Here is a 27,864-nt window from a genome sequence, read left to right as displayed (position 1 = left end):
CTCATGTTGTCAGATCGTTGTGGTTGTTCCCTGGTGTGCGTCCTGTTCTTTGTTCTCGTCGAGCCCCGTTTCTCCTTGGATTTCGTCAGTTCTTCGTACGTCGTTTGGATTTCGTCAGTTCCTTGTGTCGTCCTGGATGTTCCACGGTTTCCTGGGGTTCTCTTCACGCTCTTCACCGGCCACCACCACCGGATCGCCATCCTCGTCCCTGTCTTCACCACTACCACCTGAGTGTTTGTGTCCCCGGCCCGTGTCTGTACTCTGACCATCATATTAATTTCAACTTGTTTACTTGCATCTTGCATCCTCTCATTATTCATCACAGTTTTCTCAACACAATAGTCGCCTCCAAACAAATCCAATAAATGAACTGCTGATGTCTCCTGTGCAACACCTGTTATTAAGTATGTCCTCAGCCAATCTCAAGGAATCGGGGATCTGGCCGATCAAGCATTTTTTTTTAACCGATCGTTGACAAGATGTTTATCCCGGTGAATGTGCATAGGGTGGTAATATTCCCCTTCCAGTAGATTTTCCAAACGCCATTAAAAGGAAAAAGAAGACGCTCAAATGTGCATGTTCAACCGCATTCAAACCAAAAGAAGAAAATGTGTGGGGAAGCAGTCAGGTCTGTTCTCACACACTTTAAAGCTTCTGCGTCAATGTATTTGCTGCAAACTTCTGGAACCATCACTCAGTTCTTTATCGTTTTACTTTTCGTCTGGCCGTCAGACTATCTCAGACATTGCCTTGAGTTTGCGTCTTGCTTTGGATTTGAAATCAAAGCCTGACATTCTTGACACAGTTCACCATGAGCTTCATGCTTTCTAACCATAGCTCCCACTTAGTTTACGCTTGATGATGGCATTATTCTTGCTTGATTTTACATTTAACGTCATTTTTTTTAAATGTCCTGCAAAGAATTTCTGGAGCACAAAGCCAGCTAAAAATACTATTTTTATATAATCTAATGATTATGTACATTAATGTAATGAAAGAGGATGTAATATTTTGCCAAAAATTTTAACAAATTTTTATGAAATTATGTTGATATTTGTGTCACGGCGCGGTAAGAGAGCGCCGTGGAAAAAACACGTTTTCTGGGTCCAATGCAAGGAAAATTATTACTTTAATTAAGAACCAAAACAAAAAGGCCAACACGGCAAAAACAAAACAGAAACGATCACATACGACACAGCAAAAATGCAAGCACTAGAGACACGTAATGACAACAAACATTAGCAAATAACATTATTCAGGGGCAGGCAGAGAAGGTGGGAGTGTGGAGAAGATATATCTTTAGTGAACAATTGGGGGACAGCTTGTGTGTGTGAGTAATGTGACGGGTGTGTCGAACTACGTGTCCTGTGGAGTGGTAATGTTGATGGGTGACAACATGCTTGAGCGGAGGTGAAGGTAATGAGTCCGGGAGCATGGAAAAGTGGTGCCCTCTGGCGTTTGGAGAAGGGAGAACACCGGGTCTGACTCAATGACAGGACCCCCTCCTCTAAGACGGATTCCAGCTATCTCCATGGCCCGCCCGCCCCCCAACCGGGATGAGGCCGTGCGGGTGTGGTTTCCGTTCCAGGTCCGGGTGCAGACGGGGGAGCCATGACTGAGGCAGAGCCGGGTGGGCGTGGCAACCCGGGCAGTACCAGGATCGCGAGCGACACCGCCCGCCTCTGTGAATCGTGGAGCTGCACCCGCCGCCTCGGGGACTCCTCGGTGAGCGGCACCCACCGCCACCCCGGGACTTCGGGAGACTCTCACAGGTGAGAGTCGCGGAGCTGCACCGCCACCCGCCGGGAACCCGGGAGAGTCGCGGAACGCCCACCGCCGCTGCCTCGGGAACCGGGAGAGTCGTAAGCAGCCACCGCCTCGGGAACTCGGAGAGTCGCGGAGCTGCCACCGCCACCTCGGGAACTCGGGGGGACTCGTGAGCCGCACCCCGCCATCGCCGGGGAACCCGGGAGAGTCGTGAGCGGCCACCGCCACCTCGGGAACTCGGGGACTCGCGGAGCCGCACCCCGCCACCGCCGGGAACCCGGAGAGTCGCGGAACGGCCACCGCCTGCCTCGGGAACCCGAGAGTCGTATAGCCACCCGCCTCCCTCTTGACACTCGGAGAGTCGGCCACCGGCCGCCTCGGGAACTCTCGAGAGCTGCACCCGCCACCGCCTCTGGGACTTTACGGGAGACTCGGGAGAGTCATGAGCGGCACCCGCCGCCTCGGGACCCCTTCGGGAGACCTTGTGGAAAGTCATGCCCGCCGCCACGCGGGAACTTCGGAGACCTCGTGGAGTCGGCACCTGCTGCCGGGGACTTCGGGAGACTCGGGACTGAGCGACCGACTTGGAGAGTCGTGAGCGGCCACCACCCACTCGGGAACTCGAGAGAGTTAGAGCGGCCACCGCCACCGGGAACTCGGAGAGCTGAGGCCGGCCCCCGCGCCTCGGGAACTCGCGCGAGCGGCATCCTGTTTGCCCGCCTCGGGGACTGGGGGAACTCGGAGAGTCGAGCCACCGCGCCTCAGAGTCGCAGCTGCCACCGGGCCTCTGGAATCTCGGGAAGTTGTGAGCGCCACCGCCGCCTCGGGAACTCCGGTGAGTCGCGTGAGCGGCCTGCCCGAGTCAGGTAACTCGGAGAGTTGTGAGCCACGCCAACTCCTCGCGAGCGTCCCAGCCGCCTCGGGAACTCGGGAGAGTCGCGGAGCGCCATCGGGAGAGTCGAGCCAGGCCTTCGGGGACTTCGGAAGAATTGTGAGCGGCACCCGCCGCCTCGCAGGGAACATCCACGGGTTCAGCCGCTTCATGAAAGCCGGAAGCGAGCCCCACCGCCTCGCCGGGAACTTCCTGGGTCTGCACCCCCACCCTGACGGCTGAGCCACTCAGCTGCAGAGCCAGGTTTACGTAGTCCTCCAGTGTCTCGTCGGGGTGCCAGTATGGCATGAAAGATTTAAAGGGCTCGGCCAGTCCTCCCCAGAAGAAGACCATAAGACAAGTCTTTTCTGTCGCCGACAACCGAGCTGCCCCCACGAAGTCCCAGGCATAGTCCTCTATGCATCTCTCTCCCTGCAGGGCCGGCGCTAGCCATTTGGGTGCCCTAAGCAGTGTATGAATTTTATGAAGTATGAATTTTAAAGTGCACATTTTAAACTGCAAATAACCATGCAATTATACACAGTACACACACATATATCATGTAGACACAAACTTTTATTTTGGATGCGATTAATCCAGATTAACCTTTTTCCCAATCCCTAATAATTTGACAACTCTGTGAATATGAAAATATACAAACACTGAGATTGTTTTTTTTTTTTTTTTCTAATTGCAGTTTCACCAACAGATGTCGCCCTTGGCCGAACCTCTTGAAAATGACTGCATAGTACAACAACGAAAAATCTTTATCTAAGCGGTCTAATTTGGCAAAATCACATCACGTTCAGTTGCAGGGTTTTTCTAAAGTTCAGACTGAGGCAGATACACATTGTATTGAAGTGAAGAAATTACAATAGGGAACGTTCTGCACTAATAGCTATATGCACACGTGACACATCTGTAACGTACGGGGAAAATTAGCTTTATTTGTCATTCAAATATGACGATGAGGACCCCAACGATTGGCCTTCCTTTCCTTCTCAAACAAACTGCATCTTTAACAGCCCAAGTTTCACAATTTCCGACCCCGCTTAAAATAAAAGACTCAACATGCAGGGCTAAAAGCCCCGGATCTTTTTGCACTACTAGCGACGCTGACGCGCGACGACCCCTGGACATGCATACTACACGCAAGGGCTACAAACTAACATTTCTATTTAAAACATTGTCTTACCTGCAAGCGACGCTACAGCATCATCATCCCGTTGTCTCTTCTTTTTTTCTTCTTTTCCGCCTCCGACTCTTGGTGCCTTTTCGAGGCCATGTCTGAGGTCGTTGTCCTGCCAAAATTTGACATTGAATTGAGGCATAATCTAACAGACCAGCTGGGAGGTGGGGAAGTGGGGCACCAGGGGAGACGGGCACGAGATTCACCTTTTCCTCGACTAATTTGGTCTGCCTATCTTCCTTTTGTATTCTTTTGTATATTAACATGCTTTTAGAACTATTTTATTTGTTATTTATACTAGTAGCCTATTGTGATGACTTTTTTTCACGACCCAGATTTTTTGGTGCCCCCCCAAGCACTTGGTTCCTACGCGAGTGCGTGATGTCGGTGGCGGAGCGCCGGCCCTGTGTCGTCCCTGGCGACAGCGAGGAACCGCCCTGTGGACCATGTGGCGCCATGAAGTCCTGTCACGGCGCGTTAGAGCGACCGTGGAAAAAACAGTTCTTGGTCCTAATGCAGGGAAATTATTACTTTATAAGAACAATCACAAAAGGCCAAAACGGGCCAACAACAAAACAAAAACGAAACGAATCACCGGGAACAAGCCGAAAATGCAAGCACTAGAGACACGTAATGACAACAAACATTAGCAAATAGCATTAATTCAGGCCGGCAGAGAGGTGGGAGTGTGGAGGAATATATACTAGTGAACATGGGGGGACAGCTGTGTGCTAGTGAGTAGGTGGGAACAGGTGTGTCGAACTAGTGGTCCTGGGTTGTGAGTTAAGTGGGTGACGTGGGTGACACAGCTGAGCTGGAGTGGAAGGTAATGAGTCCGGGGAGAAATGGAAGTGCGTTTGCCCTCTGGGTGGTGAGGAGGGGAGGAACACACGGGTCGCGACTCATGGACAATGTTCGAAAGCATTCAGAAACATACACACACGCATACCCCCAACAGGGACCCGCCCTAATTCTTGATATCTCCGCCCCACACGTATGATAGTGAAAAGCGATGTGTGTTAACTGAAGCGGCAACCTTCCGGTCTCTCTCTTGAAAACCAACAGACGTGAAGTGAACTATGCGCAACATCTTGATACTGAATAAAGATGCATTTTGTTAAAAGAAATCTGGTGAGTCAGTGATTCAATGACTCATTTCTTTCTGTTTATGGTTCCGGTTTAATGAATGATTCAATGAAATTTTTCTTTTTAAGAAGTTTTTAAGCATCAATACTGTCCAAATTATGAGTCCATAATCCACAATAAAACCTTCTCCAGTGGAAAAAAATCCATCCCCCGTTGACCTCACATATCAAACTTTTGGTCATTTTGTTACTTTTTTAAACTTGTAAACAGTGCTTGATTTGTGCATATTTCTCCCTTGATTCAATTTTATGGATTATGGTCTCATATTTTAGCTGGAATCAATGGTTTGAAGTTAAAAACAACTTAATTATTATTATTTTTACTTTTTTTTTTTTTTACAAACACGTAGCTTTTGGCTGTTCGTTTAAGATGGTAGCTTCTGTGTTTCCTTGCTGTTGTAAAGAGTGGATTTTGTTGGATACTGATTTCATTTGCATTGGCAACAGTTCCGTAGTTAGTCTTGTTATTCTAATGAATTTATTGATTAAACGTAGAAATTGACATTAACGATGATGAATGGATATCTAATCCAACACCCTGCTATAAAATCTTCCCTACAGGGCTGGAAGGTCATTTGAAAATGTAAGATCGCAAACAGCTTGTTGAGTTTTTATGATATTAAAGGAGCGGACATTGGAGCGGAAACTGTGGTCACAGTCAGATAAATATTAAAGTTCAGATGTGTTTCAGAGTGTTTTCAGACATTTTAAGCATCACTATTGTGCGCTTTGCAGTGAATTGATAAAGAAAATGTTTTTCAAATTAGTTTTGGTCTGCTTGAGTTTGTGGCGTCTGATTGGTGAGTTTGAAATGTGTTTTCATTGCTTCATTTGCTTCTGATCTTTTACCATGTAATAAATAACTGTTTATATTAGTTGGAGGATTAATATTCACTGTTATTCTCATGTGAAAATATTTGAACTGTGAGACCAAGTTTGAATTCAACTCTGTGTTTAGTTATGAAGGATTGATTCAATTAAATATGAAGCTGGAATAACTCTTAAGTGTTAGTTGTATGAATTTTAATGTATAAATCTTGCACTGCTGCACAATGTTCTTCTCTTCACATTTAAATTAGGGCTGTCAATCGATTAAAAATTTTAATCTAATTAATTACATACTCTGTGATTAATTAATCTAAATAAATCGCATACCTAATTTTTGCTGTGAAAGTATTAAATATTTCAATTCAAATGAATCAATGAATAATCAGCATTAGTGACATTAAAGTTCAAAAACTCGTTTATTATTAGTTTCATTGGTCAAATAATGCGCCATACGAAATCAACAATATGACCCATATGCTAAGGAAAAAAAAATTCAAAAAAAGTGCTTCAGAACAAACTGTACAAACAATCTTTTTCCTGTACAAACAGGCATCTTAGGCCACATTATAAACCTAGGGGACACAATAAATAAATGAACACTCCCCTCAATGTGAAACACTATTTCTCTTGTATGTGCCATAAATCAACTCTGGCAACAGAGACCAAAAGTTTAACAGTGCAATATCAATTGCTGGGCTTTTTTGTGTAATTGAACATAAACCTTTTACCACAATTTACACACACAAAAAAAAAATTAAATAAACAAAGCAACAATTTCTCATTTTCAGACACATCTGCCTCACTTTTTCCCACTCACAGTCAATGATGTGTGCCGTAACACCAAGGTAATTGTGATTGCTAACTGACGTCCAATTATCACCTGTCATTTATCACGCACCCCCCAACACACAACACATGTTTTTTTTTTCTCAGTGTCGTACAGCTGCTGGATTTTTAACATAATGGTGTTTCGCGATGCCGGTTTATATGTTATGTCTGATTAGGCTATTTGCAAAACCTCTGCTAGCCCTCTGTCTTTCTATCAACCGAAAAAAATGGTTGGCAGGACATTGCGATCCATTTAAGCAAGGGAATTGGTCAGTCGGTCATATACAGAATTGCTAAGTTTGCGTTTCAGTGTCTGCTCCAGTGTGGTTTGAAGATGACGTTGACTGCTAGAGTAGGTATCACGGGACATGCTAGGTCATACCTCCGGATTAACAACAACTCCTGGATGCTTTGCATTGATGTGGTACATAATAGACGAACAACTCTGATAATAAAAAAATTCCTGCAGAAAACACAGAAGACTACATTATTATCAACACTTGCATCAGGTCATTTCATTTTTTATAAGTAAATGTTCCAATCAATGATCCAGGCAGCGCCATTGCGTTCTTGTCTCCCTCTTTCATTTTACAGTTGAATGGTGGCTAGAACGGCTCCAGGTTCAAAGGTCAATACGGAATTAATTAATCTGCCTTATTTTTTAACGCGTTATTTTTTCTCAGATTAATTAATCAAAATTAAAGCATTATTTTGACAGCCCTAATTTAAATGATTATTAGTAATGTATTTAAGTGAAGTTTCATCAAACCAACAACTTGATTTTAATCAGTTCTGTTATTCAGGAGTGATTGCTGATGAAGGAGAGGTGGAAGTTGGTGAGAAAAGATCTGTCACTTTTAACTCTGGTCTTACTGAAATGATGGATGATAGTGTGATTCAGTGGAGGTCTGGGAGTGAAAACACTTTAATAGCTGAAATCAACAAGCGGGCCGACAGCATGACTGTATATGATGATGTTCTTGATGGGAGATTCAGAGACAGACTGCAGCTGGACAGTCAAACTGGATCTCTGACCATCACAAACATAACAATAAAACACGCTGGATGTTATGAACTGCAGATCAACGGTGTGATCAAGACCTTTAATCTTACTGTCATCAGTGAGTTATAGTTTAATCAGCACAAATATACAATTATTATTACAAATACCATTTTGATATTGTTGGTTTGTGGTATTGTTTCATTTAAAAATGTCTTAAATCTGTGAAAATCCCTGTGTGTTTGGTGAAACAGGAGTGAAGTTCATGTCAGTGAAAAAGGACAGTTCTGTCACTCTAATCAATGATCTTACCGAAGTGATGGATGGTGATCTGATTCAGTGGAGAGTTGGACTTAAAGGACCTCTAATTGCTGAATTCAATGTACTGGACAAAACCAGCAGTGTATATGATGATGGCTTTTATGGGAAATTCAAAGACAGACTAAAGCTGGACGGTCAAACTGGATCTCTGACCATCACAAACACCAGATCCACAGACAGCATTTTTGAACTCAAGATCAACCTTATGAAGATGGTTTTCCTTCTCAGTGTCTTCGGTGGGTTAAATATCAGTTTGAATTTAAAGATGCAACTATTAATCCTACCATCATCCATTTGCTGTGTCAGTTCTGTTGTTTTATGATAATATTCATTACATTTAAATTTCAAACCGATAACTTTTCTAAATCATCATGAAGTTATGTAAAAGTATTAATCTGTGACAAGCTTTGTTTCTTCTCTATGTGTGTGTTTGTGATGCAGAGGAAATATCAGTGACGGAGGGAGATTCAGTCACTCTAAACTCTGGTCGAACTGAAATGGATTATATAAAAGAGATTCAGTGGAGGTTTGGACTTACCAGCACTTTAATAGCTCAAATCAGTGTAAAGAACGACATGAGTGAAGTGTATGATGATGGTTCTTGGTGGGATATTTAAAAACAGACTGAAGCTGGATCATCAGACTGGATCTCTGATCATCACAAACACCAGAAATGAACACAGTGGAAAGTATTATCTAAACACTGACAAAGTCAAGTTTTACAATCTCACCGTCTATGGTGAGTTCAGTTATTACAGCTTTAAAGATGATCTATATCTTATCATTTACATGATGTTTTATTTTTAATTAGTCAAATTTACATTTATAACTTCCAGGTTCATATTAACTTTCAGATTATCAGATTAAAATGCCTTTTTGACCAGTCAAAGTTTCTTCCTCATCTGCTTGAATATCTTCATTCATCTTCAATTATCTTTACTCTCTCATGTTTTCAGCTCGTCTGCCGGTTCCTGTCATCAGCAGTAACTCTTTAAACTATTTGTCATCATCATCATCATCATCTTGTTCATTGGTGTGTTCAGTGGTGAATGTGGGTCATGTGACTCTCTCCTGGTACAAAGAGGGGAAAACAGTTTATTGTCCAGCATCAATGTGTCTGATCTCAGCATCAGTCTCTCTCTACCTCTGGAGGTGGAATATCAGGATAAAAACAGCTACAGCTGTGTGCTCAACAATCCCATCAGTAACCAGACTCAACATCTGGACATCAGCAAGCTCTGTCACACATGTTCAGGTACAGCAGCGCTGATATTAGAGCTGATATTAATGTTTATTGACTGAGCTGATCTCAGTTTGATGTGTTTATTCCTCAGACTCTGAACACTGTTGTGGTTCTACTGAAGCTGTGATCCGATTGGTCCTCTCTGCTCTGGTGGGCGTGGCTACTGTCATTCTTCTGGTTTATGACATCAGATCCAGAAGAGCTCAACAGGCTCGAGCACAGATTCACACATCAGGTACATCATTTATGTAATTTCTTACAAACCATTTTTACATGTATAAATATTTGTGAGATTTGTTATTTAATGGCTTTATGTATATATCCATCTTTTTCAGAAACAACCGAAATCTAAAGCAGAATCCAGAACTTTAAAGGTTCTGAAAAAGTAATCTTTGTTCTTCTAGTGTTTTTGTCATAATAACTACTTATAATTGCTTGAGCTTGTGCCATCTCTTTTCCTTTTTAATTGTTTTTTATATATATATATAGATATATATAAATATATATTATAATATATATATATATATATATATATATTATATATAAAAAGTTTAAAAGGCCTTATTGTTTATATTTTCCTCACATAAGACACGCAGATCTCACTTTACTATTACTGCTATCTACATGCCTTATGTATCTGCCTGCAATTATCAATAAAGATTTCTCTAAGGTTCAAGAGTCTCTCCATGATTTATTACATTAATGTCACGCGCCCCCTGGAGGAATACAAACAAAGTTGGCCTATATTTTAAAAAGTTCAGCAAAGCACCAAATATGAAGCTTTACATTATTTTAATGTTATTTGTGAATCAAGCTAATTCTTTCAATGCTAAAACAGTGTTATTTATTATTATTATTATTATTATTAAATTGTTATTTTTGTATGTCTGCAAGCTAAAAATATGTTCATGAATCTGCTGAATAATGTACATTAATGTAATGAAAGCGAAAGTCATGACAGTTAATTGAACGGGTTCAAGAGTGCAGCAAATATGATTTTTGCGTTGCCATTAGCTCAAATAGAAAATAAACTCCTATGACAGTGTTCCCGTCTTCACGTGACTTTCCAAACAAGGAAAACGTTATTGAGAGAATGATTGCCATAACTAAAATTTTAGGGAGGAAAAAATTAATACTGATCTAGTCTTTTACACTTCTTCAGAAGAAAAGACAGAGGTAATCTCATGTGTGCTTCAAAGAGTTATTTTGCTCAGATTCACCAAAAATCCCAAAGTCTGGTTAGAGTAGTAACACTGATAAATGTAATACACGTCATTTACTGAATATAGTGTGATCAAAGCTGAACATGTTGTGTTCTGCTATTTATATCTAATGTGGTTTGATCGGTTGTCTTGAGAAACAGCTCTGACAACAGCATGTTTATTATTAGATGAATGCGGTCAGTGTATCTGACAGTAGTTTGCAGGCCTAATTTTCTCTCCTGTTTAGATGAATTAAACATTCTGACTTCAACTCCATACAAAACAATATGGCATCATATCCAGAGAAAATATGGGAGAACACTTTTTTACACAGTTATAACAGGTTCCAGTTTTAAAAAGCCATCAGAGAAACTATAAAATCAGTCTGAATGGAGAAAAACAATTGAGACCATATGAGAATGAATAAATAGCTGAAGACAATTACAGGAGGAGACCAGAGCCAAACACTCTCTGGATCTCAGGATCAAATGTTGCTTTAAGACACTTTTGATCATGTTATGGTCAGTTTATTTCCATTGAAAAAGTTACGCCATTGATCTCCAGGAAGCTGTGGTCTACTCAAATGAGCTGGACGGTCACACACAACAGCACTGAATAAATAGATGGTTATTTAGCTGACAGTAAAGTTTCACATCACTTTACTACAGAGCAGCCTCACATCACCTCAGCTGTCCTTTCATTACTGAACCAGTTTGTCTTTTCATATTTGTGGACTGAAACCTTTGAAGATGTTTGACAGATTTTGGTTCTGTTTGTGTTTGTGGCATCTGGTTGGTGAGTTTGAAATGTGTATTTTTTTTTAAAAATATGTTTGTTAGTTTTTCTACATAAATGTATTTTATATAAAAACACTGAAGCTCAAACAGCAGCAGATTTACTTTTAGTCGTGACGTGATTGTCATCTGAAGTGTTTTCTGTGTGTGATGTTGTGGAGATTAAATCAACTTTTGTTTCTGCATCAGCAAATAAGAGTTTTATTCAAAATCACCACAGAGATGCAGTTATTAATCAATTTTGTTGTTTGGATATTATTGGTCTCCGATTTAAATTTCAAACTGTTTACTTCAGTAAACCATCATGAAGTTATTTTAAAGTCTTCAACCGTCACAAACTCTGTTTGTGTTTGTTCTTCAGGTGTGTTTGCTGATTCAGATGCAGTGAAGTCAGTGTCTGTGAAGGAGGGAGATTCAGTCTCTCTACAGACTAACACTGAACTACAGACACATGATGAGATAATGTGGACATTTGGGCATCCAGAGACTCTTATAGCTGAAATCATTAAACGTTTTGAAAGATTCTCCACATATGATGTTCTTGATGGGAGATTCAGAGACAGACTGAAGCTGGATCATCAGACTGGATCTCTGACCATCACAAACACCACAACCACAGACTCTGGACTTTATGGAGTGGAGATCATCAGGAACAGGACACTGATATCATACAGATTCAATCTTACTTTCTCTGGTGAGTCACAGTTACACTGTCACTTGTGCTGCCAGTTTTCATAAAAAAAATATTTAAAATATTTTCATGAACCAAAATATTTTATTTTATGAAATCAAAAAAACAGAAAACCCCACACAAAGAACTACTTTGTTTAGAATATCTTTAAAAAAAAAAAAATTCAGAGACCATGAAAATGTCAAAAGTGCTCAGTGCAGAGGCAAAATTATTTTGATGCTTCGTCTGAGTCTGTATGAAAGCCCAACGGTGCCACCCAGAGGTATCTATATGTCGATAACTTTTTTAATGCTTAAAACAAGTCAAGACATGCCCGGTAGTGATGCACGGGTCGCCTCATAACCCGCGGGTAGCCCGCTGGTAGGGTTGGGGCGGGTAAAGAAATTGGCACTTTATTTGCAGGGCGGGTCATTAAAAACAAAATTTAAAAAATCCATTTATGTTGCGTGCAATTTAGTGGTGGAAATTTTGATTCTTTCAAGAGATTTGTTCATTTTCAGTTCGTTCACCAAAATGATTAGTTCAGATTCGTTCACGGATTTGTTCAGTGACCATTTCTTCATATTACACAAATACGCCAGCAGGTGGTGAAAAAGAGTGTCTTATATGTTATGTCTTAAGTCAATGAACGTATTTACTTGTGACAAAAACTGATTTGGCTTTATTAAAATGTGTGCATAATCGTGTTAAATAGTCTAAATAAGTTGTTCAGATGAACAAAGCACAAGGTTTTCTTGCATAATTAACATTTTAATTGTTTGGTCAGACAGTTCATATATAATATATTCACATTAATAAATCGGGGATTAAACGTAGAGTTATGTTCTGTATGCTAAATATGAAAACAAGCGTATCTGCACAGTACCTATAACTGCGCTTTGTATCTGCTGATTGCTGATCGAGATTTACATGCTTTGCTCACTGACCCGGTATACTCTCAATCATTTCATTTTCGAACGAGATGTATCAGTTCATTTAACTCGTTCATGAATGAGAAGATCTCTCTGTCTCGTTCAGTGATGGGCCTATTGGTTCACTACATTCAACAAATCACATGCTCCGTCACATCTCAAATTTGAAGGCTACTGGCTCGAGGTTGAGTAACTCTTTGACAGGATGAAACAGTTCACAGAGCTGTTCACGAGCTGCCTGCGCATGTACTGCTAATAGCGCCGTGCCCGCGCACTGCTGTGGAGGGAGGAACTTCAGTGAACGAGAAATAGGAGTCAATGGATTATGTGAATGAGAACGATTCGTTCACCTAAAAGATTTATTCATGGACGAACCATCACTAGTGCAATTTCCTATAGCCTATATTATATATTTGGAATATATATTTTCATATTTTATTAGGTTTTTTGATAAGGTTACAATACGAAGGTCTAATTAGCAACGTAACTTCCATGACCCCCACGATCCGCTCGGTCCGGGCAAATAAATAAAACTTAATTTACTTGCTGGGTGGGGGGGTGCTGCAAATAATTCCATAAAAGCAGGACCCGCGGGTTGGAAAAAAATCTGATGCATCACAGTCAAGTATCAAGAAGCAGTCTATATGTATGGGTGGAGAGACTGACTTGTTTATTGTGCAAAAAAATTGACTAATGCATGTTGGTTTCTTCTGTGAGAGATGAAAAAGTATCCGTTATCCATTTTACATTCTATGCTGGTCAAATATATATACATTTTTTTATTCTGTTATTGTCACCTGTAAACTTTACTAGTTCAAATAATGACTTGAATAGAGTGTATAATTCACCTGAGTTGCATGATGACTACTGTAAGTCTATGCTAAGTCAAATGTTGACACTCGTTCAATACTGCTTAACTGTGCATGGCCCACTTGGGAACAGCCTAACTACCCCTTATGACCAAAAATGTCTGAACATCACTGTAGACGGTCATATTGAGTGTCTTTGGCAGCTTGACACCCTAACCTACATTAACAAAACAGAGAATCACCAAAGACCCGAACCTGTCAGAAGCACACTGCACTGAGATGGACAAACTAGAGAAGGCTGGCTACAAGGCAGAAATCTCCCCTCAGGAAACTGAGAAGTCAGCTGAATCCTGGTACATTCCACACCACATGGTGAGACACAATGGCAAAAACAGGATTGTGTTTAACTGTTCTTTCCAGTATCAGTTTCAGTCTTTAAATGAGCAACTCATTCCTGGTCCTATACTTGGTCCATCTTTGCTTGGAGTTTTGCTTCAGTTCAGGCAGCACACCGTGGCCATGAACGCAGATGTGAAAGGTATGTTTCACCAAGTTCGCGTACTGCCAGATGACAAGGCGATCATGTGCTTCCGGTGGAGAAGCATGCCAAGAACTGTGCAGCCAAAGATCTATGAGGGCCCTTTGGCACAACGTGCAGTCCTTGTTGTGCTGTATATGCACTGCAATGATTAGCCCACGACAACTGTGAAATTGGTCCCACTCTAGCCGAATCAGTCATCCAATCATTCTACGTACTGTAGATAATTGTCTTTAAAGTACAAAATCAACCAAAAAGGCCAAAGCTCTTGTAGAAGGCTTATGGCGATTGCTGCTTACCGGAGGGTTCAATCTTTGCCAATGGGCCAACAACCTGAAGCAACTGAACACCTTCTGACAGAGGCAAGGTCACAAAGCAGTGAGCTATGGTTATATGGTGAGCTATGTCTCTGTGAATCCTTAGGATGCAGACCTTGCCAAGAAGAATGTCTCAAGCCAACTTTGAGAAATATCTACAAGGTATTAGCATCACAGTATGATCCTCTCGGGTACCTAATTCCATTCACCACCCAGGCTAAGATACTCCTTCAGGACCTGTGGAAAGTTCACCTGGGATGGGATGGCCTCATCAAGTCTGACAGCCTACAAAACTTATGGCAAACTTGGGTACAGGAACTGCTAGAGATTCCCAGATGCTACACTCCATTCCAAGTACATGAGGAAACATTCACCAGAGACCTGCACGTCTTCTGTAATGCATCTGAAAGAGCATATGCCTCAGTATCATATCTACGCACAGAAGACAAGAATGGCCATATACACATTTAATTTGTGTTGGCTTATTCACGTGTGAACTTGAACTGAGTACAGCACTTAAGTCCTCCAAAGCAATCACAAACTAACCAACACACAATCCATTCCATGGTCAGATTCTACCAACGTCCTTCGCTGGCTGCTGGCTGACTCCTGCAGGTACAAGGAACTCGAGTTGCTGAAAATTTAGTCCCTCACAGACGTCAATTCCCGGAGGTTTGTGGATTCAGTAAAAAATGGAAAAGCAGGAAAAGGAAAAGCAGATGACATAATCCGTGGAAAAACCTTAAAGGAGTTGAAACAATCATGTCGCTGGGCTAATGGACCAGACTTCTGGCATCTATCAGAAGCCTCCTGGCCAACCATGCCAGCTGCTGACCCTGAACCGGATACTGAATTTAAAAAATCTGCTCTCTGCCTGCACCTAGGTACTAGTCTTGATGTCCAACTCCCAGACACATATCAGTATAACACATGGAAGGACTTGGTAAAGGCCACAGTGGTGTGCCTGGGGCGGCTCAGCCTTCCTCCCAGACAGATGAAGCCGAGCATTATTCTGAAGCAGAGCGGCTCCTCCTTCAACAAGCTCAAAGGGGATTCATTTCCAGGGGAGGTCAAGGCCTTCTCATTTAGTGTCAGTTAGTGTCCCTGTCTCCTGAATAGGATGAAGTTGCTGGGCTAATTAGGGTTGGAGGGAGACTATGTCATGCTGAACACATACCTTAATGCGCTACATCGATAGTTTTCGACCCCCATCAACAAATAACCAAACTCTTTTAAACCTTATTAAGGAATATGATGCCAATCTCCTTCACCCTGGGCTAGAATGAGTCCTTCCAGAGCTCAGCTGTCACTATTGGATTTTGAGAGGCAGAGCAGCCATCAAAACCCATCAACTTGCATGCATTGAAGTCAAAAGTGGTGGGTCCAACCCAAGATCCCTATGATGGCAGATCTCCCACCAACTCGTCTTAGGCTTTTCAAGCCCCCCTTCTATTCCACTGGAATGGACTGTTTTGGACCATTCACAGTAAAAATAGGTTGACAAACTGAAAAGAGTTGGGGAATAGTCTTCAGAGGTATGACCACCCGATGCCTCCATCTGTATCTACTCAAGAGTCTGGACACGATGACTTCTTGATGTCTCTGTGGAGATTTATCTCTAGAAGAGGCAAGCCCTTTGAGCTCTTCTCGGATAATGACGCCAACTTTACTGGAGGGAACAGAAAGATTAAAGAGGCATATCAAGCTATTGCACCCCAACTCAAAGAGCAATTAGCTGAACAGGAAATCTCCTTCAGATTTATTCCTCCCAGCTCTCCACATTTTGGTGATATTTGGTAGAGGGAAGTCAAATCAGTGAAACAAGCTATGAAAGTCATTCTAAAGGAACAGACAGTCCCTGAAACTGTCCTCTGAACTGATCTCATTGATGTGGAGAGCATCATGAATGCCAAGCCTTTAGGCCATGTGCAAGAATGAGGACTACTGCATGTTTGTTTCTTCTGTGAGTGATTGATTGAAAAAGTTATCCGTTTTACATTCTATGCTGGTAAAACTGAATTATTATTATTTTTATGTTATTGGGCCTCATTTATCAATCCAACATAGAAACGAGCAGAGATCCATGTGAACAAATCGATTTACCACAGAGTTTGCATGTGATTCATGAAACATTTGTATGCCCCCAATCTCATCGTATGAATGACCGCAAGGTGATAAATGTGGTGGCAGAAAACAATAGTCAGTTGAATATCACGCCCCTAAAACACCCTGGTTAAGAAGCCTTGCCCCTAAAGTATACGACACAGAGAAACAAAACCCGGCCAAAAAGAGAAAGTAATCTTATGAAAGAGAAATTTATCTTACTCCAAAAACACCCATTAACCTTGATATTGCAAACAATTAGGCTACATTAATTTATGTAATTTACATGTACTGTATATTAAAATAATGGTAAATATAAACAGCCTATTTAGTTCCCCTCACTCTACAACAAATATTTTTAATTTAACAGTATTCAGAACAGAACAAGAATGAAGAATAAGTAGTTATAAAATTATATATTACACTATAAGATAAAATACAAATTAGGCTATATTGATATTCATTATAAACAGCATACAAATGTCAAGTAAAACTGAAACGGCATTGGGCTAACAAGCCTGTCTCATAGGCCTGCAAGAATCCAAATGTTTCCATTTTTGCCATATTTGTAACATTTGTTTGCATAACTATTATTCATTATGTAGCTAAACATGGTTTTTATACTTCATCCACTCATGTTCTAATATCTGTGTTAAATTATTCTCAAAAACAAAAATGCCTGAAATGTCAGGCAGTGGTAGAACTAATGTGATTTGTGTGCGTGAGGTGCCTGTGGATTAAATCAAATAGTCTAAAGATATTTTGCCTTTTGTTAATGTGTTAATTCTATTATAGCCTATTATATATTTTGTGCAATCCTATTTATTTTATTCCTTTTATAGACTTCATTTATGTTTTTCTTCCTTCACAGAAGTGCTGCAGGTACATGATGCGATGACTAAATCCTCATGGTCTTGTTTACACTGCTATTCGCGCATATAAAGCTAAAGGCCTGTATATATATAAATACAAAAACCTTTCTATTCTTTAACGATCGATTAATGAGCTTAATAAAAATAAAATTAAAATAAAATGGAAAATAAAAATGAACAAAATGCTGTCATTCTACAATTCTCCACCATATTTACTATTCTGCGCGCAAGTTCAGGTAACTCAAAAACTTGCATACACCAGCTGAGACCAGACGTGAGATTTGAGCGTAGCCACCGCTCACGTCCATATTGATCAATTCCAAGTTTTGCATCGAAACGACAGTATGCCCAGTTTTCTGTCATACGTTCATTTCGTAAATGAGGCCCATAGTCACCTGTAAAATTTACTAGTTCAAATAATGACTTGAATAGAGTGTATAAATCGCATGAGTTGCATGCTGACTAAGTCTATGCTAAGTCAAATGTTGACACTCGTTTAATACTGTTTAACTGTGCATGTTCAACTGCATAATTTAGATACATAAGCTAAAATGTTACACCTGATTATGGTACATATTTAAATGAAAAACACTTTGCCAAAGTTTGAAAAACACTTTGCCAAACATTTACTGTCACTGCTGCTGTGTATAATGATCATTTCCTTATGCTAGCCATATTATTGTTTATATTACTAATTTTATATTGTATTCTGTTTTCTCTGTTCATTGTAGACCACACATGCACCCCCTATGGGAAAGTGCCTGTAACACTTCAAACACACAAGCATAATTCAAATACAATCTTTCAACAGAGACCTGCTCTCTTGCTCCTGTTTCTTTAACCTGAAACTCCCACCACCATTTCTACTAGTACCTAACCAAACCCTTGAGCATCCCTTGTGCTCGTACAGAGTCAGTATTTTTGAGCGGTGTGCAAATAGTGTGAGTATATGACACTAGATGTAAAAACAAAAGATGCTGGGTTAATTGTTAGTTTTTAGTGCCTGTCCCAATACACACATATGCATTGGCCTCTTGTCTAATTTACATTTACATTACATTTATTTTTATCCAAAGCAACTTACAATGCATTCAGACTAGCATTTTATTTATTTATTTATTTATTTTTTACCTAACATGTGTTCCCTGGGAATCGAACCCACAACCTTTTACACTGCTAACACAATGCTCTACCACTGAGCCACAGGAACACTCAATTTGTTATGCTTTACTGTTATTTACAAAAGTGTGGCTGTGATTGAATGCCACGTTTTTGTTTTTGCTCTTGCTCTCTCTCTCATTCTCTCTCTCTGCTCCTTCTCAGGGCAAATATGTAGCTCATTTGTGAGTATGCCTGAGACCAAGAGGATATTGTGGCAGTTCAGAGTTTGCTAGGAGACACTTCTCCTCTGCTCCAGACTGAACTTTGTGCTTGTTTCTCATGTAGCAGTGGCTAACTGACTTTCAGCAGGAACTGGTAATGGATATTGTTCCAGGTTGAGACTGAGCGATAAACTGGTGTCATCTTCACTCTGGCACAGAGGACTGAAGTGTCTTCTCGCCTTTCATTTCCTTTTTTTCTCATTGTTACTTCCCCTACCGACACTTAGATACAGAAAATAACAACTTATATGACGTATTTCTAGTATTTGGCCCAAGTGTTAGAGCAGGCGTGAGGACTATAAGAGTATGAAGAACTTTTTTTTTAATCAATGGGACACACTTACAACATAGTGTTGTAAAATGCAAGTCAGTTTTTTACAGAGCATTGTGTTCAGGTTTTAGTGCATTTAATACTTTTCACTTTAAAATGAGCTTATACATTCTGTATCTATGTGACAGTTTAATTGTGGTGTTTCTAATTAAGTGATAAAAAGCAGATGCAAATGTTTTAAAAATGTGCATGCTCATCTCTGTACCATTAAAATGTGCAACACAAATTATATGTGATATAATTAAAGTAACTTACACCGCAGCGGTTTTCTTTGCACATGAGTTCCTGAACATGATGCATGATGCGATACCACAAGTGCGTCAAATTTTTCATTACTTGATTTGACACATTTACAGTGTATTTTATTTGTATTTTTTAATACTTTGCATTTTACAATCAACTTCTAAATGTCTGTTCAGTATTCCCTATGACATGACACAATTTAATTTTTGGAGCAGTTGAAAAGCAGTTGCAAATTTTGTATAAAATAAATATCACCACTACTCATCTTTGCACCAATAAAATGTGCAACACTTTATTTTTCTACCAAATTATATAATATCTAATTAGCCTATTATATTAATATTTAACTTACACTGGAAAGGTTGCAAAATCTCGGCAAAAAGTCTCACCATTTATTACAAAACATGATGCATGATGGGATACACTAAGCCTTGAATAGCACTCTGGAGCAGTATTCTAGATAGTGTGGATTTAGTGTGCATTAAGGGCATTGCACTATGGTGTTTTTAAGATCTGGGACAGTCTTGTGCACTTGCTTCCTGTCGTGTGCATGTGATCTCTCTTATGTGGGACAGACCCTGACCTCGTTCTAATGTTAGTGAATTCAGGATATTCTAAACTAGTGTCTGTGTGCTCAAGGCATACAACACACCCCAACCATCTCCATATAAGAGCTTTATGAACAAATCATTTGTAAACATTTGTACACAGATTGCATGCACAGATTTGTGTGCGTTCATGCTTAATAAATGAGATTCCAATGTTTTTTCTGCAAGATGTTTACTTATAACTGATAGAAGACCAAATGTTACATGATGTAGCTTCAATAATTAACTCGTTAAACAACACATTTTAATCACAGAAATTAACACATTTTTTTCCCCCAGTCTTTATAAACACAGTTGTGATGTGATTCTCGTCTGAAGTAAAAGTTTTTTCTGTGCATGACTTCAGTTCAGTTAGAAAACCATCAGAATTTTAATTTGATCCTGTTTGTGAAAGATATTTGAACATATAACTATTTACTTAAAAACATTTGTGTTTGTTCTTCAGGTGTGTTTGCTGATTCAGATGCAGTGAAGTCAGTGTCTGTGAAGGAGGGAGATTCAGTCTCTGTAGAAACTAACACTAAACTACAGACAGATGATGTGATAATGTGGACATTTGAGCATCCAGAGACTCTTATAGCTGACATCGATACAAAGCATATAACTTTCTCCACATATGATGTTCTTGATGGGAGATTCAGAGACAGACTGAAGCTGGATCATCAGACTGGATCTCTGACCATCACAAACACCAGAACCACAGACTCTGGACTTTATGGAGTAACCATCAGGAGCAGGACAGATATCACATACAGATTCAATCTTATTGTCTCTGGTGAGTCACAGTTACAGTTTCATTCGTGATAAGTGCTGCTGGTCATCATAATTCAAAGATTTATTTGCGTGCTGTCAAACGATTAATTGCATCCAAAATAAAAATTGTTTACATAATATAATAATATGTGTTTGTACTGTTTATATCTATTATGTATATATAAATACATACACATACAGTGTATATTTAGAAAATATTTAAATGAATTTAATATGATTTAAAATGTACATAATAGATATACACAGTACACACACATATATTATCTAAACAAAAAACATTTATTTTGGATGTGATTAATCGTGATTAATTGTTTGACAGCACTAATATAAACATTTTTTTTCTTATACATGTATTTGTGTGTGTGTGTGTGTGTGTGTATATATATACACACACACACACACCTACACACACACACCTACACACACACACACACACACACACACACACACAAGACATACATATACACAGTACACACACATATATTATGTAAACAAAAACATTTATTTTGGATGTGATTAATCGCGATTAAGCGTTTGAAAGCAATAATTTATTTTTGATGTGTTTGCCTTTATTATGATAGTAGAGTGTAGAGCTGACAGGAACTGGTATGGGGTTGCGATCAAGAAAGGTCCTCAAGCTGGGATTCAAACTCGGGCCCACAAAGCTAACGGCACTGACTATTCATATCAATTTTACACAAATAATTAATATGCATAAAACAAACCACTTAGTCATTTAAGATCACATACACATTATTTGATGCACTTTTTTTCTCGTCTTTTTACTAAATTTGATCTACTTTAAACCTATTACAAATAAAACAGCTATAATGTTATTGACTGAGCTGCTCTCATGTTTGATGGTTTTGTTTCTCAGACTCTGTTAGCTGTTGTGATTCTGCTGAAGCTGTGATCCGATTGGTCGTCACTGCTCTGGTGGGCGTGGCTGCTGCCGCTGCTGTGGTGGTTCTGGTTTATGACATCAGATCCAGAAGAGCAGAACTGGATGTTTGATTACTGGTTGTTAAATATTTCTGTATTCATCTTCCCTTAAATATTGAAATCTGAACCTTTAGTTAGTTTGAATCCTAATTTGAATCTTAGTTTGAATTTCAATATTAAAGGGATAGTTCACACAAAAAATCAAAATTCTGTCATTAATTATTCACCCTCATGTCATACAGCCAAGTATGGTGACCCATACTCAGAATTCGTGCTCTGCATTTAACCCATCCAAAATGCACACACACAGCAGTGAACACACACCCGGAGCAGTGGGTTTCATTTTTGCTGTGGAGCCTGGGGAGCATTTGGGGGTTCCGTGCCATTCCCAACCCAAACACACAAACCCAAAACCCAACCCTAAACACAAAAACTCTCCAACAACTATATAAGACAAACCCAAAAACCACTAATCCACGACTTCCCCTAATGCTAAATTTTAACAAAAATTATTTTTAAATGTTATATTAGGATTTTTTTAATGTCTTAAAATACATGCAAAATAAACTTGAAAATGAAGTCCAACAGTTCACTTTCTCCTTTGAGTGTGCGAGCACCCCACAGTCTGATTGGTCTGCACTCCTTCATTAATCCTGTAGTGCACCTGTGAATCGGTACCATTTACCATTTAGAGGGAGTACAAACTCAAATAAACAAATAAATGTTAAATAAATAAATAAATAAATAAATATATATATATATATATAAAGAAATAAATATATTTTAAGGTAAATTAAATACAATACTTAAATTCAATAAAATAAGCACAATAAACAAGTATAAGGCTGCTACAATAAATCTAAAAGCAAAACGTGAAAAAGTGCTTTATTATGGAGTGGAAATGGTAAATGAGACAATGAATGATCCATCTAGTTGTCATAGTGAGAATATCATGACCTTGATTTTAATAGTATTTGTTTTTCTATCAGGTTGCAGAATTTTTCCACTTAAGCATAGCAGATTTTCCATAAAATGTCTCTATAAGTAAAAATAAAAAACTGCAAATGTTCTTTAAAGCGAATTTTAGATACAGTTTTCTCATTTAATATAAAAATGTAAATTAAAATTAATAGAATACAAGGGGCGCCAGCACTGATCTTGCATACCCCTCAGCAAATATGCAGTTGTGACCCTGGTTCTGGTTTATGACTTCAGATCCAGGAGAGCTGAACAGGGTGTTTGATTGCTGATTTTTTTTTCCCTCAAATACTTAACCTGAACTGTTTGTTAGTTTGAATTTTAATTCAAGAAATACACATCTCTTCTATCTTCAACTCTAGCACTCTCTAGTTCTCTTACAAAAAGGCCTTTAAGACATAGCTTTCTCTTTTCTTTTTCTATCGTCAACACATTTTCTTTTTATTATATGTATATCTTTTGTGTGTGTGTGTGTGTGTGTGTGTTTGTGTGTGTGTGTGTATATATATATATATATATATATATATATATATATATTGTGACGTGGTGAAGAATCACTCGACAAGTTTTGGCTTCGTGAACAACGAAAGGCCCCGGAGGGTGGATTTTATTTAAAATAATAACAGGGTGCAGGATGGCAAGCCGGTGCGTGGAGGCTGGTGGTCACGGTGCTCTTCAGTGCTCAATCCAAGTGAAAGTGGGTGTCCAAACGTGCTCCAAAGTCGGTGGGCTGTCGGTCACTCGCTGCTTTCTGGAGAGAAATGAGAGAAAGGGTTAGTCCAGCGTGCGTTCGGCTCGAGACCAGTGTCTGACTTGTCTGCTCAGCATGTGCTGCTTAAGAGCCGTGTTCTGATGAGATGCAGCTATATATATATATACAGTATACTGTGTGTATATATATATATATATATATATATATATATATATATATATATATATATACACAAACCCAATTCCAAAAAAAGTTGGGACACTGTACAAATTGTGAGTAAAAAAGGAATGGAATAATTTACAAATCTCATAAACTTATATTTTATTTACAATAGAATATAGATAACATATCAAATGTTGAAAGTGAAACATTTTGAAATGTCATGCCAAATATTGGCTCATTTTGGAGTTCATGAGAGCTACACATTCCAAAAAAAGTTGGGACAGGTAGCAATAAGAGGCCGGAAAAGTTAAATGTGCTCATAAGGAACAACTGATTCAGAGAATCTGGAACAATCTCTGTGCGTAAGGGTCAAGGCCGGAAAACCATACTGGATACCCGTGATCTCCGGGCCCTTAGACGGCACTGCATCACATACAGGAATGCTACTGTAATGGAAATCACAACATGGGCTCAGGAATACTTCCAGAAAACATTGAACACAATCCACCGTGACATTCACCGTTGCCGGCTAAAACTCTATAGGTCAAAAAAGAAGCCATATCTAAACATGATCCAGAAGCGCAGGCATTTTCTCTAGGCCAATGCTCATTTAAAATGGACTGTGGCAAAGTGGAAAACTGTTCTGTGGTCAGACGAATCAAAATTTGAAGTTCTTTTTGGAAAACTGGGATGCCATGTCATCCGGACTAAAGAGGACAAGGACAACCCAAGTTGTTATCAGCGCTCAGTTCAGAAGCCTGCATCTCTGATGGTATGGGGTTGCATGAGTGCGTGTGGCATGGGCAGCTTACACATCTGGAAAGGCACCATCAATGCTGAAAGGTATATCGTATTTGATCCTCTCGGTTCTTCCAGCAGGAGCCGCTCAGCGTTATATACATAGTTAACAAAAACATGAGAATTGTAGTGTAATAGTGTAAGCTCATTATAACGTAACTTAAGGGGCACCTATTATTCCCCTTTTTACAAGATGTAATATTAATCTTATGGCTCTCCTGAATGTGCATGTGAAGTTTCAGCTCCAAATACCATACAGATCATTTATTATAATGTGTTGAAAAGTGTCATTTTGGGGGCAGGTCTAAAAAGTCCTGTTTCAGGGGTGTGTTCCCTTACATGAAAATTAGCTCCAGAAGGGGGTGGAGCCTAGATGTCTCTGCTTTGCATATGGAAATAAACAGAGAGAAGCAACACAAGCGAGAGTGAGAGGACCAGTATTCAGCCGTACATGTACAAACCAGACTCAGACCCAAAACAAGCAGAGGAAATAATCATGTGAATGAACCCGAATGTCTCGGAATGGTAGTTTGAATTATTTATGTACTTGTATAGTTTTTCACAGCTGCGCATGAAAATGGCGGACATGACAGAACACACTGAGAGCTGAGGATACAGTAATATGATGTCATATTGTGGACAGGATGCAAACAACTTGTTTTTTGAGATAAAAAAAGAAGAAAAAAAACTGATCTAGGCTTTTACACTTCCTCAGAAGAAAAGACCAAGGTAAACTCCCATGTGCTTCAAAAAGATTTTTTGCTCAGATTCACCAAAATACCAAAGTCTGGTTAGAGTAGCAACACTGATAAATGCAATACACATCATTGACTCAAAGTTACGGAAGAGGATTGGGGCCAAGCAATAATAAAAAAAATTAAACCATCTTGAGATTTAAGTTTAACATTTCAAGAAAAAAAGTCAAAATAAAATGTTGAGCATAAACTTTTTAAATTACGAGAAAAAAAATTTGTTCAATTTCAAGAAAAAAAGTCAAAATAAAATGTTGAGCATAAACTTTTTAAATTACGAGAAAAAAAATTTGTTCAATTTCAAGAAAAAAGTCAAAATAAAATGTTGAGAATAAATGCATTAAAATATGAGAAAAAAAGTCGTTAAATTTAGAGAAAAACTTGTTATATTTCGATAAAAAAAGAGGAACTGAATAGCGGAAAATAAATACACTCATGTCAGGTTTATTTCATCTTGTTGGACTCTGTTAAACAGTGTCTGCAGTGGTGGAGGTCAGAGAGTAATGCACTTGGATAAAGCATATGATGCGATCAACTATGGCTTGAGACTCTCTTTTCTTCCTTTCCTCATCACATATCACATCGGGAAACTGGAAATCAACTGCCTAATGAGTGTTTAATAATAATGTATTAATTTGTGGATTGAAAAGTATTCTAACCAGGGTTTAAATTGGCTCGGGTTTGAGCCCCGGCACATTGACTCTGGGGCTCGACATTAACACTTCATTAACGCCAGACAAGTAAGCATGCTTTGGTAAAAAATCTAAATTAAAAGTTTTTATATTTAAAATACAGTTAGTTAGGCAACATCACACAACATTTTCATCATTACGATTGTTTAATAGTTTAATAAACAGTTCAGTACTGTTCTAACTGATTGTTGTCGCACAGTGTTTCTCCTGTTTTCCGCGTCAGTGTTGTTGAGAATGGCAGCACTTTAAACTAGTTTAAATCACCATGGAATCTGTGGTTGAATTAGGGGGAAGGTAGGCTATAGGGAGAGCTTGTCCCAATAAGGCAGCATCCAAGCTATTTCATAATTTTAATAAATAAAATAATTTACACTCTATGTTATTACTGCATCCTGTTAATGTACAGCAATACTGAGGTGCAATATTAAGTAATGTGAGAATATTGACATTTAGCATATTAATCCATGTATGTAGCCTAGCCTACTGAAATAGGCTACCACTTTTAATGCTCCGATGCAACAAAGTAAACCACCATTGCTTTAAGGTAATATAACACATGATTCATATTATATAAATAATGCTGAACACCTGTTAAATGTTTCAATTCTAAAATATGGTGTAATACGTAAATATAAGCACAAGCTCATAGACTTGACATTTATCCTGCTTGAATTTGTTCTAAATGAGCAATGCACATAACTTCATAAGTACTAAATTTGCATTGGTGAATATGAAATATTTTAACTACAGTGTTTTTCTTTCATTTTTCACCCACTGCAGCTGTCAAATGTAACACATCAGCGAGGCAAAGCTGACGGTTATTTGTAAAAATGCACTTTGAAGCGTTTGTTTGATAACTTGTGGTTAAAGCACCACTCAGTGGTCAAAAGCTGCAAATTCATTTTGCAGATGCGGTGGCACCCACGGCGGTAAAAAGCACGTTCTGGTTGTCCACCTACTGTATAACACCGCCCACTATTAGAATTGTATTTATATATATATATATATATATATATATATATATATATATATATATATATATATATATATATATATTTTTTTTTTTTTTTTTTTTTTTTTTTTTTTTTACTGTCTGTTGGCATGGAGGAGTTTTTTACTTTGTGACATTCCACAGAGGAGGGCTTTTCCAACTCTTCAACAAACAGAGCGATTTTCAAGGCCTTGTCAAATGTTAAATTTGCTTCTGCAAGCAGACATCTTTGAATTCTGTCATCATAATGCCGCACACAATACCGACTCTTCCGACCTACAAGTGCACAAATCAAATTTGTACCATTACACAATGTCACTAGGTTGTGGGTTAAAGAGATTCTTCAGTATTAAAACAACTTGCTGATGAGTTTAGTCTTTCGGATTTTTGGGATTTATGAAATTATGCAACAAGCTGTACGTTTGTGCACCAACTACGCTAATCAGAATAACTCTCTGTTTACCCATTTGGCTCAAAAAACTGCTTGAGAATCTCGCAGTACTTTTTCACGATAGTCTCTTCACTCATTCAGAAGAGTAACATTATAAAGAAAACAGCCTATATATAATAAATTGCTCTTGTGGACACTTTATGAACTGCACCCCAACATAAATTCTTGCAGTAAGGATACCACAAGACCAGACCACTATTTCACTGGAAGAAGCATTATTATGGATTATGAACTCATATTTTAGTTAAAAACACCTTAATGGGGTTGTTTGTTTTTTGTTTATTTTGTTTGTCTTCTCAAGATGTTAATTGATGAACTAGAGTGGAATGGATTACTTGTGGATTATTGTGATGTTTTTATCAGCTTTTTGGACTCTCATTCACTGCAGAGGATCCATTGATTGAGGCAAGTGATGGAATGCTACATTTCTCAGCTAAATATCATCTTTAAGTGATCTGTTCCTTTAAGATGCACCTTCTGTGTTTCCTCTGAAGTGCAAAGATGGATTTTGTTGATACTTGATATTTGATCAGTAACAGTACTGTAGTGTCTTGTTATGACAGTAAAGATGATGCATACATCATGGATATCCAATTCAATGCACATGCAGCATTTCAAT

The 27,864-nt window shown here is 39.0% G+C and overlaps 2 protein-coding genes across 2 annotated transcripts in view; both read left to right on the top strand.

Annotated features, from left to right (window-relative positions):
- Positions 1–7,370: 7,370 nt before the first annotated feature.
- The window catches only part of LOC122141604, a 30,964-nt gene continuing 10,470 nt past the window's right edge, over positions 7,371–27,864 (top strand). Inside the window, exon 1 of the mRNA XM_042749497.1 lies at positions 7,371–7,749. Coding sequence (XP_042605431.1) covers positions 7,371–7,749 — 379 coding nt within the window. The remainder of the gene's footprint in view (positions 7,750–27,864) is intronic.
- Positions 11,106–21,973, top strand: LOC122141379. Its single transcript, XM_042748700.1, has 4 exons — positions 11,106–11,189; positions 11,550–11,882; positions 20,439–20,768; positions 21,645–21,973. The coding sequence occupies exons 1-4, from the start codon at positions 11,144–11,146 to the stop codon at positions 21,779–21,781; spliced, it is 846 nt and encodes a 281-aa protein (XP_042604634.1). The 5' UTR covers positions 11,106–11,143; the 3' UTR covers positions 21,782–21,973.

Source organism: Cyprinus carpio, chromosome B22 (genome assembly GCF_018340385.1).
Source record: "Cyprinus carpio isolate SPL01 chromosome B22, ASM1834038v1, whole genome shotgun sequence".
NCBI lineage: Eukaryota > Metazoa > Chordata > Actinopteri > Cypriniformes > Cyprinidae > Cyprinus > Cyprinus carpio.
Note: the sequence above shows the minus strand (reverse complement) of the source record. Positions and strands in the feature narration are given on the sequence as shown.